The sequence below is a fragment of the Protomyctophum parallelum genome, assembly GCF_964188405.1.
Source record: "Protomyctophum parallelum genome assembly, chromosome: 14".
Lineage (NCBI taxonomy): Eukaryota > Metazoa > Chordata > Actinopteri > Myctophiformes > Myctophidae > Protomyctophum > Protomyctophum parallelum.
The window spans coordinates 48,156,364-48,168,500 of record NC_139709.1 but is presented as its reverse complement, the minus strand read 5'-3'; the positions used below and the strand labels follow the sequence as shown (position 1 = coordinate 48,168,500).

The 12,137-nt window shown below is 39.9% G+C and overlaps 1 protein-coding gene across 1 annotated transcript in view; it reads right to left on the bottom strand.

The window, feature by feature from the left end:
* Positions 1 to 11,360, bottom strand: part of wdr33 (WD repeat domain 33) — a 28,995-nt gene extending 17,635 nt beyond the window's left edge. The window contains exons 1-7 of the mRNA XM_083782847.1: positions 11,159 to 11,360; positions 6,158 to 6,383; positions 5,849 to 5,917; positions 5,396 to 5,500; positions 4,966 to 5,061; positions 4,156 to 4,307; positions 730 to 827 (exon numbers count right to left, since the gene is read on the bottom strand). Of these exons, the coding sequence (XP_083638973.1) occupies positions 730 to 827; positions 4,156 to 4,307; positions 4,966 to 5,061; positions 5,396 to 5,500; positions 5,849 to 5,917; positions 6,158 to 6,361 (724 nt within the window). The 5' untranslated portion in view covers positions 6,362 to 6,383; positions 11,159 to 11,360. The remainder of the gene's footprint in view (positions 1 to 729; positions 828 to 4,155; positions 4,308 to 4,965; positions 5,062 to 5,395; positions 5,501 to 5,848; positions 5,918 to 6,157; positions 6,384 to 11,158) is intronic.
* Positions 11,361 to 12,137: the final 777 nt, after the last annotated feature.

Genomic DNA, 12,137 nt, shown 5'->3' with positions numbered 1-12,137 from the left:
AAAATGAATCTTGAGATTGTTTTTAAAGTGAGTTCCCGGCTTTAGGTTAACTGGTGCAGCCATACATCAGTTAATATTGCTGACTCAAAGTATTATTCTGGCAGAGTTTCCTGACTGCCAATGAGTACAAGTGTAATAAGGTGCACAGCTGTGCTGCCAAGGCATCTTGGCCTGGCCAAAAGCTGTCAGGTCAATAGCATTTTGGTCCATTCCCAAACGTTTCCTGAGAATAAGGCCAAGAGTGTTTGAGGTTTTCCCACACGTCAACAGCCACCTTGTGTAGGTGGCTGTTGACAGGTTACGTCACCGATTTGTCAAAAACACATTAAAACCGTTCAATTAAATTTTGGTATCTTTTAGATATTTCACTTATTGACTACCATTGTTTTCTATTATTCGGAACATTTGTATGGCAATCAAGCAATTTGAAGCACTTTTAGCCATGTTTTTGAATAAGTGCTATAAAAATAAATCATTTTGAAACACATTTTTGAATAGTTCAAATAGCCGATCTACAAGCTCACGTGCTGCTGTAGACCGGCTAGTTGTACAATTTTAAATGTTTTAAAAAAATTATAAAAAAGGCAATGAAAATAGGGCCATATGTTTCCACATCCCTGAACACCTGTGTGCGTGTGAGAGAGCCTGAGAGTGCGGTGCAGAGAAGTGCGGTGCAGTTGTACACCAGCCACATGTCCCATGGATGGACAGACAGAAAAACAAACATACCTCGGAGGATTCTTTCCTCGTGACATCGCATGAAGTCCCAGATGCGCACGGTGCCGTCGTCTGAGCAAGTGGCAAATTTATTATCCGTTGGTGAGAAACTGAAGACACAGGCAGGGGGGAAAGGCAGACAGTCAAACAATGCAGGAAGACACAGGTAGACAGGCTCCCAGGGACCACAGTTGGAGCTAGTAAAGACCACCATCAAGGACACCAGCGCACACAGCCAGCTGTCTCTCCTATTGGCTCAACAACGCTGTGATTTCCAGCCCGTGTCACAACTGGAATTACAGCTGTTCTCGGCACATGTCCACGGCCCGGTCTGAACTCATCAAAGCCTAACTACAGAGCTCTGTCCACTCTGATGAATATTGGTAAAAATGTGTCTGTAAACAGTTTTTAATCGCACAAAAATATATCATCCAAAAAACACAAAAATACAAATCCCAAACACTAACCAAAATCATTCTTCATGGACGGACATAAATAAAGAAATGATTCTACCAAAACTTTGAATATGAGCGAGGAGGGAAGTCCCATCGCAGATTCCTGACTCACAGTTCTTGGTATACAAAATATAAACCGACTGAGGTTGCTCAATAAACCACCCAACCATCACTCCATGTATTTCCTCATTTTCCTGTCGTCCAGTCCTAGACAAGGCACACCGCTGCAGCCATTACGAAAAATAACACTGAACTATACTGCGAGCTTGTATAAAATTGGCAACTCCCGAGTCTAGACCCATTCTTGACCCAAGTAGCAAAGCAACAGACAATCTCTGTGGCGAGTTCATCAACAGAACACTGGTATAACAATACCGTCGTTTAGATTTCATATCATCACTGTCGGGCAGAAACCTTGCATCTTCCATGTTTGTTTTCCTAAATGAATGCCATGAGTGTGGCATAAAAGTAATTACTAATCTACAAACGTACAACGCATCGCAATGTGATGCATGAGCTTTGAAATTGTCTATTTTAGCTATCGTTGAAAAAAGTCGATATGCCCAAATTGGAGGGACTTGAAAGTGCTCGTCTGCATGTGATTTTATTAATATTTAACCAATTAAAAGTATTAAGAGCTTGTGTGACTAAATAATATCTATATTGGATCCATTTGAACACAGGGTATTCTTTCCATTTCCTGAAAAGTAACCACTTTGGACATACAAGGTTTCCACACAACAGCGCTGATATCAACCATTAAGCCAACACCAACATAAAAGTCTACACAGACCAAAGAACTATCAGAAAAGCTTTATAATGATCTCATTTTAAGGCGGCTTGCTGAGAGTACAGATGTACCTGGTATTTACACAACGTGGGATAATTCAACTTTTCTATTTTATGGCACAGTGACAAACGGCAGAGGTCATGCAAAAGCAACACAGGAACTGGTGAAGTTGTGATAACTTGAATGGCACTCTAACCATTCCCCATGCATTAAATCACTTTCGGCCTGGCATCCCCCAACTTGGGCATATCATTTATAGGAATAAAATGTCAAATATAAAATAAATTTTTCAACATTATCAGAAAATTGGCGAACAGACCTGCAAGCTCGCTACACATCACACCGTGACACGTGAGCTTGTAGATTTGCTATTATTTTTCTGCTATTCGTCAGACTAACGTAGTTATATCGGGCTTAAAGCAGTTGATGTAACATTTTGCCATGGTCCCTAGAGCTCTTGAAAGCACGGTTCTCTATTCTGCACAGAGACTTGTTCAGTATTCCAACTATCCATCTATGATTCTATGTAGTGTAACACAGTTGGATGAAAGTCGTGTGATATATGGCACAGGTTTGCTCAAGAAATAATGCTGGCAGTTTGTTACTAGAAACATCCAATTCAGTTTGGACTGTGGTTCCACAAGGAGCCACTGTGGCAGGTAAACTGAAGGTCACAGTGAACCTGGAGAAACGAGAGGGTGTAACGGCTACTGTGAATGTGATTGAACGACTATAACTTTATGACATGATTTTATTATGACAGTGGGCAGTATAACTTTTGACTGAAGTTGTATTAGTAACAGCAGGGCAGATGGCTCCATCTGCAGGCCTTTCAGCGTAATGACAGGTGATCACGAAGACGGCACAAATCCAATGCGGAGTAAAAGACAAGCTACATCTGAACCGCTAACAGAAGTCAATACAAAGCACATTCTAACCTCTCACCAGCATCAAAGCAACAGTTCTCCAAACAACCCCACACAGAATAACTAGGACGCCAAAACATGTATAATCTACTGGTATGATCTATTCTACACTTATGAGGGGGGGGGGGGGGGGGGGGGGGGGGTTAATAAAATGGCAATTTAAGAAGGTTTAATGAATAAGTAAAGCATCTCGTCACAGTCAAAGCGAGTGGGGTCATTGAGAGCCAGTGTGCGAGGACATTAGGATCTTAACTGGGGTGGTTTTGTGTTTTAATAAACTTAAATCAAACTTTATTCAACCCCTAAATTCCCTCCAAAGATGACCACCTCAAGAAGGGCAGAAATCAAAACCAACGGCAACTTTTATTATTCGATAAAGGCCATATGTGTCCCCAAAAACAACATGTGGGGGAATGGGTTAGCGGAAATGTGTGAACAGGACTGGTCAAAACGTTTGTGTGCGACACTTCGGATTGTCAACGTCAGCTAGCCAACAGCTCTCACACCGAGAGACATGTTCAGCATTTTTTGTAAAGGAACAAAAAAAGGATAACTTTATTTAAAAACCGGTGTCTACTGTCTAGGAGCAGTAGAATATCAGAATGTAATATTGAGGCCAAAGGAATAGTTTGTTTTGAGACAGTGTGACTACTACATGTTCCAAACTGTTTCTACTGGATGTGTGAAGGAAAATGCCTCCCTGAGGAGTCGTTTCCATACCTCAGTAGTCAGTAATATTCACTTTATTTTTCTTTATTGTGGCAACCATCCTCTCCATTTTTATTGGTAGGTGCTAAAAGATCACTCTATTGAACTTTATTGGGTGTTAAGAAAAACTCTGGGCTATACTTTATTGATCAATATCACATCCCCTCCACTCAACTTTATTGGTCAGACTGCAACGCCTCTGGGCCTACAAAACTGGAAACCAGTGGTTATTTTTTAACGTATGTGAAATGGAAGAACACATCACTTTATTCAACAAGAATAGCGTGAAAATCAACCTTTTCTGTACACAGCAATTATGTAGAGAAAAAAGAATTCATCAAGAGACAAACGGGTTCAGCAGCCACAAGTATGAACAGCAATACAAGAACACACAGCCACAGGAACCGCAAGAACAACGACCCCCTGTGGCTAGGCCTTGGCACTGCAGGAGCGCAATAATAATAATATTAATATTAATAATAATAATAATAATGAGGGTGATAATAACAACCACATAAGACTTGGTTTAACTACAGAGAATGGTAGATGGGGTATAAACCTGGCTTCTCTAATGGCTTCCTTGTGTGCCTGGAACATCTTGACGTTGTTCATGTTGGACTGCCAGTACTTGACGTATCCTCCGTGGTCTGCCGTCAGCATCCACGTGTCGTTGTGAGACCAGGTCATTGCCCGCACGGGGCTGTCATGGGCCTGGAGGACAGAGGGGCACAGGAGGAGAGAGAGTGAGTTCTAGTTGCACTACCATGTACCAGCTGTACACGTCAAATATCAGGGAATGACATTAGGTTCTCGGACCTTTACATGACAAGGACCCTCCTTAACTCTGACAGTATACAAATGGACCCTAACGGGTCCTTTTGGTTCCATTTGTACACTGTCAAGAGTTACAAGACCCCCCCCCCCCCCCTCAGCGGTCAACGAGAGTCCCCACTCTGAGATTATCCAAATGGTGTGCATTACCGGTACTAATGTTCAGAAAGAGGAAACGTAATTTATATGGTTCCATTGTGAGGAGAGACACTGCACATTGATTGAACATTCCAGTGCATTCCGTGCCCTGAGATTGTCCTCAACAGGAGTTGAAAACGTCCACCAGCATAAAGCATGTCTGCTCTCTGCCAGATGATGCGATGTGCATACCGATTCGCATACTGGACATATTATATATGTCCTCCTGTTACATGCCGATAATAGCAAAATGGACACCAATTGAGCCACTACTTGCCTTCTCAAGAACTAATATGACTGTTTGAAATGAGAGCGGAAATCTACAACAATCACTCATTTAAATCACAAATATGTTACACAAATGTTCCATGTAAGAAGCCTATAATTTCAGCATGTTTACCTGTAAAATGGTCTCAAAGTTGAATGTGAGTCCGTTCCATAGAGTGAACTCCCCACTGGACGCTCCAGTGACAAGACGGCGACCTTCGGGAGTCCACTGGGAGAGAATGAAGAGGAGGGTACCAGAGAAAAAGAAAAAAAAATAGATAGGGATTGGAAGGGTCAGATCCTTGGGATGTAAATCCTACAGATCGCTGCAATGTGTGCCTCTACGACACGTGGCCAGATAACTTTGCAGGCTCTTTGCAGTTTGAGCAGGAGTAACAAAGAGGATGTCAATGATAATTACTATATGGAATCTGATCAATTTCCCCAATTCAAGATTCAATAATTTATTTGCCATGTCAACAAGTTGAATGATGGTGATGTCTAGATTCAAGCCAACAGCACCATTACAGTCATAACAATCAGCATAATATATAGAGACCTACCCTTATGACAAAAACAGGACATTTGACTTTGTTGGTGGAGGTTCTGACAAACTTTGTGGTGACGGCATTCATAGGGTTGTTGAGCATCCCAGCAGGCGGGACCAACTGTAGGGACAAACACAGACTTTAGGCTGCTTCATCAAACACTACAGGACTACAATTCCCAGAACATATTTTTTTAGGATCTTGTGTTTTCCATTTAATGTAAGTAGGGTTTCTCGAATCAAATTCTGAGGCTATTCTGCCACTGTTTCCAGTTTCCCAAACTAGCATGAATGTGATATACTAGAGGAGAAAAGTAAAGGTTTATGGAGTCTACCACAGTGGCTGATTACCAGAACTCGGATGAGGCTAGTGTTAAATCCCTAATGATGCAATATAGAATGCCTTTCAAAGATTGACCACCAGCACAAAGTTCATATTGGTTTGCGGTAATGCAAACACTGTACTCACATCATTATAACATGCTGCATCAGGCTGGATAGCACGGAAATCTCGATGGTCTCGCTGCCATAACCGGTTCTGTGGTGTACAAAGGATTAATCAAATACCTCAAGACCTGGGTTCAGAATGCCTGGCTGACGCCTGTTTAAATCAACGGCCACTGGACGTTGATTTGAACCTGCTTATACTGTGCTGCAAAAATGTCAAGTACAGGTTTATTTTATAAGCCATTTAAAAATAAGTTTCATTGTAAAACATTTTTCAAAAGTCAAGTCCAAGTGTTTTATTTATCAAATGCAAACTTCACATGAAAAGTACCTGCAGGTATCTGAGGACAGAAGGGTTGTAGTCAATGGTCTTGCGGTTGACCGCCTTCCTCATGCGTTTCCCATCGAAAGTGAGCTGCTGCATGGCCTGCTGCTGAGCGAAGTCAGGCCGCTTGTAGAAGAGCTGCCGGGGAGCCTGGTGCTGGAACCGCGGCATGTGGAAGAACCGCGGTGGGGAGCCGATGTCTGTCGCCATGGTGACCGCTTGCTGAATCCCCCTATGGCAACCAGAAGAGCCATTTAGATTAGAAAAGAGTGTGACATTATAATAGGACGGGATATAAAAATGAAATATTTTGTCCACTGCAGTACAAGTATATATGTCCAAAGACTAGTCAAATGTTAAATTTGTCTTGTTTTTTTTGGTTCAACATCAATAGTTCAAGCTGAGAAGTCCCAGAGGATGACTATGCTTAATTTATGCTCCATCATATATGATGTCACAGGCCGAAAATAGACACCCTACAAGTTTAGAAGGAACTGCTGAAACGATGCGTTGTGAGCTTGTAGATTGGCTATTATCGGCACGTGTCAACATCTTACGAAAAGGTCTGAACAGGCTTAAACAAAGTGGTTGACTTACTCAATTTCCTTACGGTACAACCAAAAAGTGCTTTGCGATGATAAAACTATTTGCTATTGCTATTCATATTTCCAAACAATTCATACAATTAGAGAATGTAAGACGACAAATGCAAAACAAATCACAATAAAATCCCAAACTCAGAGGGAATTGATCTGACAATAGTAAAGTTATAAAATCCCCATCCTCGGTCTTCTAGAACAAAATTTGTTAAAAATTAAACAATCATTGAAAAAGTGCAACCTCAATACATTGAGTCAAATGTGATTTCATCAGGACCCTTGCAGTACCCAAGTCTTCCTATAAACTGTTGCAAATTATCCCAAAGTATCAAATGTCCCACTGTGTTTAAGAGGGGAAAAAGATAAGCTCACTGTTCTGCTTCCACAACATCACTATTAACAGAACCCCCCTCCTGTGTATAAAATAGTAAACAAAGTTTTAGGCTAAAGTTCAGCCATCCATATTCACATGCTTGTTTGTACTGCCCGATACTGTCACTGATATCAACTGAGCCACACCTAGTGTTGTTCAAAGGATGTTCACAGAACCGATATGGCCAACAAATAATTCTCAGGAGAAACCTAGCATGGCAGACACACTGTTACGAAACAAAGGTTTGTGCCAAGAGATCCGGTTTTCACACAGTACTAAATGGGGGCTGCTTACAGTATGACATTACCCACAATGAACTGCTTTCATTTGATATCAGCTGAATCAAATATACAGGCTAAACAACATTGCAAGAGTCACCATCTGTACTGCTTTACCTATTTTAATCACAAATATGACAGCTCCTTTTTGAGAGGTTCAAATAACCTAGTCTACAATGCAAATCCATAAATCAAAGCTACAACTACAAATGAAAAGGAACATATCAGCCTAGAGGGATGCCTTACTTTAGTATTAAAAACACAATCACATTTAAATTTGGACCAAACATACAATTTCTGGATGATTAGTAATTGGTTAGTAATGGAAGACTCTTATCTGGATCTATTCTATTTTGCAAGTACTTTTTAGCAGGCTCCTGTGAGCATTCGTTAACACTACATCAATAGGGATTAAAACTATATCAGACCACCTTTCATACAGAAACAGAATTTCAACTAAGGTTTCTTTACTGACCATCTGTACCACTTTTAGCATATTTTTATTTAGGGAGGCCATCTAATTTGAGAGCATTTAACCCTGGTACCTCTATTTTGGGCATTGTAGATGAATATTAATGTTGCGTTCACACATAATTAAAAAAAAAGATACAGTAGTAGTACACAAGCTCTTTTGTAGCTGTGTAGCTTTTGTAGCAGGTACTACAAACGTCTCTTTGTATCATCTCACTGGCTTCTGTTGAAAATGCCTGACAAGCATATTTGTATCTGCCAGTGTGACATTTGATAATTGTATTATTTTTTAACAGGGCTTATGTTAGTTCCAGACCATTATCGCAGTAAGGTGTAAACCTTGTATGTCTAAGGATTTTACTTTTCAGGAGCTTGTAGATCGGCTATTCACTACTTTTGCTTGATACTGTCATACGAAGTATTATTTACAGAAGAAAACATGAATAAAAATAAAAAGTTGACATTGGGAGATACAAGCTCAACAGCAGTGATATAGTGCACGTTTGTCGGTGAGACCATGTGAAGCAATGTTTGATTTGTAAAAAGAACAGCACGTTAAAAAGACCCATACACTTAGCAGGCGAGGTTACAACAAATTAATTAATATGTTGTGTTAAAAGCCCTATACAGTATACTTCATTGTACGATGAATAGTGAAAAGCCGCTCTGCAAGCTCACAATGTGTGCCACTATGTAACGCACAGTAAGATTGTAGATCTGCTATTTAATTCGCAAATTTTACACCAGGTTGTAAGTGATTAAAGTACATGATTAATTTAGAATGCTAAATAAAACCATTGTAGTTACAAAACGTACTTTAGATATCTTGATCACTTAATATCATAGGGATGGCGCGATTAATGTGCTTAAAAAGTACCGTTTGAAACACTATCAAATCGATCCTATTCTGTATTGTAAAAGGAGAAATAAAATGGAATAGATTTCTTTGAAAACATTTTTGTTGTTAGTCCTAATAAAATATGGAGATGTGTTTGTTCCTATCATTTAACCACCCACTTTTACACATCAGAATTGTAGCATTGTAGCATAAATGTGCCCAGTAGGTTTGTAGTGTGCAGTAAGACGTTACACTGCCTCACAAAAAGTAAACGCAAGACTCGAATTCAATTAGAATCTGTTCAATCACTATCGTGATTTTGGAAGATGGTGCCTAAAAAAGAAAAAAACTTTTAAAAAGTGAAAATAGCCCATCTACAGTAAAAGTTCACAATGTGGCACATCTGAACACTGTGCCGAGCTTATAAACCTAGCTATATTCAATGGCTTAAGCGGTTAAAAGTGACAGCCAAGTGAGCCAACATAAAGGTTATCACATGTGATTAAATATTTGGGGACGATGATAAGGATCTCTCAGTCTCAAGTAATACAAAATAATATTTACTCAATATGTATATTTTAAATCCACAAGTCAGGGTGAGTGGGACCAGTAGTTGGCGCCAGGGTGGGAAATCAGAAGCCACCAGCCACCTGCATTCACTGTGGCTGATGAGCTCCTTATGCAGGTTGTCAGACATACTTCGAGGCCATTTTACTTATTTAATAAATACCAGCTTGTAAAATTTGTGAAAATGTGTGGTGATACTGATAAACGTATACCAACTTCTATCTTTATAAACAAGTAAAGTTGAGACTGAGAGATACCTTTTCATGTCATGGATCCAACTTTGCATAGTATAGCTGCTTGTTTACAATTATCAACAATGTAAAAAGGGGTAAACTGAAAGTTGGCTTAATGGATTTGACTGTTGGCTACCCTTGAACTTGGCACTAACTTGTTCGAGCTGTTAAAGTGCAAGCCGTCACCCCAAATAAAGCACTACTAGTATTTCTACTGTAGCAGTCTGTGGTCTTTGATGCCAAGTATTGAGCTGCCACATAGCACCCCTGAGAGAAGAACTGTTGATTATTACACAGTGGCAATTCCTTCACAACAAAGCATAACATACAGTTCAATCAACAATGCAATAAGACATAAAAAGCAGTTACATGAAACAGTGACACGCTTTAAAGGGTGCAGTAAACAGTACGACTTTGAGAAACACTTGGTTCCAGAAACGATGGAAACTAAATATATAATTTCAATATCAGGAAAAGTTAAATTATTCTTTCCTAAACAGATTAGGAAGGGAAAGAATTTAACAAAATTCAATGGACCCACTCGTGTTAAATGTTGCTGTGTAATCAATGTAACCCAACTAGTAATTCCCATATCTAAACTACATTGTGTGTTGTGTTCAGTGTGTTGACTAGTGAAAAATGGGCTGTCCACTCCAAGCATTGGCAATATAAATACTTTGTTCAACACTGTTTGCATGCACTTGGATTACCTTTAAAATGATATTATTTGTAGTAATTGTGCTTGGTGTGGACAGTCATTTAGGCTAGTATTTACCTCAAGCCAACACCGGTGCAGTATGTATTACAGTATGTTCCCAGACACTGCAACATTTGGCTGTTCGGTCTGGCTGTTTTTGCTCCAGCACAAAAGTGGCATCTAAACACCTTGGCCTAAATGCATTTAAAGCTGCAACCTGTAGCGTTTTAATGAATACATCGTTATTGCAGCCAATCTGTATGGCAGTAAGTGTGTTATTACATCATAACTAGAACATCTATTCTGCAGTGGTTACTTGGAGGTGGTGTCCATACTCTTCCATTGAGCAATGCAAACCCTGGTGCCCAGACTCTGATAGGAGTCGGACACGTACACTAGTACTACCTGGAGCTCATAATGCTCATGCGTCTTGCAAATTTGGTTTTCCACATGGAGTTTGAATGCCGTGTAGATGTAGGTTGTAAACGTTACGGGTTGCAGCTCAATAAATAAACAGAACCCAAATACGTGTAAATCGAATGTGTCCCATAGGGCTATGGTTTACATGGCATAAATACAACTGGTCCGTGACTGTGAGAAATGATACCAAATGTTCCATTTGTACAGTCTCGGAGTTATATTTAACGTTTCTCCTTCACCACCATGTTGTCGCTGATGCTAACATGTTTAGCCCCCCGTGTGTGTGTGTGTAGCTAGCACGCTAGCACTAGCATGAAGCTAATCCAGGATTGGGGGGGAAACACATTTAACCGAACCCAACGACACCGTGGACGGACCGGGGACCCCGTGTGAGCCGCTTAAATCCGCAGTAACCCGGGCCTGTAGAACCCTGGTCGGTTCCATGGATGTATTTTTGTTCAGTTTAAATGGCGGCCCCGGTGGAAGAAGTGTCATTTACAACAACAACGCGCTGCTAAGATTACAACTCACCAACAATATTCCAATGCAGAGTTTTAGCTATCAAGCTAATAACTAGCGAGATACGTCCTTTTTTTTAAACAAACATTCGAATATATATATATATAGTTTTTTTTAAGAACAACCATAAAAGTCAGTGTATAATTTATTTGCCACTTCTAGCCACCCGACGCTACGGACTCCATGTCGACGCTTCCTCCTCGATGCTGCTTCTTTTTCTAAGCGCAATGCATTATGGGACTTTATGTTTTTTGCTCTTTTTTTTACCGTACGTCTGGCAACAGTGAGAGAGCGTGACGTCATGACGCCAACTACAGGAAATGTAGTTTTCTTAAGGGGTTTTGATTGATTTATTGCAGTACGGTATTTATTTATTAACATATTGGAGAATTACAGTACATTTCAAGCACAACTCAATAGATAGGTATAGAGTCTACACCATGAGTATAGAGAGAAGTAGAGAACCATTTGAAGCAGATAAAGAATCATAGTGTCATGTGCGGAAGCCAGACATCATGCCTTACGTGAAGATTGTTTTCTTTATTTATTGCAATGAAGAAAAAATATTAAGCATACAAAGATAACAAGGGTTAGTGAATAGTGAACCAGTGAACCATATGATTGGCCAATGGATATGTATCTTACTTGGCTATTGTTCACAATTGCATCGAATAAAAATAAAAACAATCACAATCATCAACAAATAATGTTAAGTAATAATATGAGAAATAAACTATAATAAACAAAAAATAGCCTTATACACCAACCAGTTCATAAAGGTATTTATGAACTGGTTGGTATTTCTTCAAATACTAGCACTATTTCGAAAGTCCTCGAAAAACTTATCTACAAACAGCTATCAGCTTACATTAACCGTGGCAACATTTTATCTCCCCTTCAATCGGGATTCAGACCACACTTCTCCACAACCACAGCTACCTTAAAATTCACAAGCGACGTACTTCTGTCCTTTGACAAAAGCCATCTCACT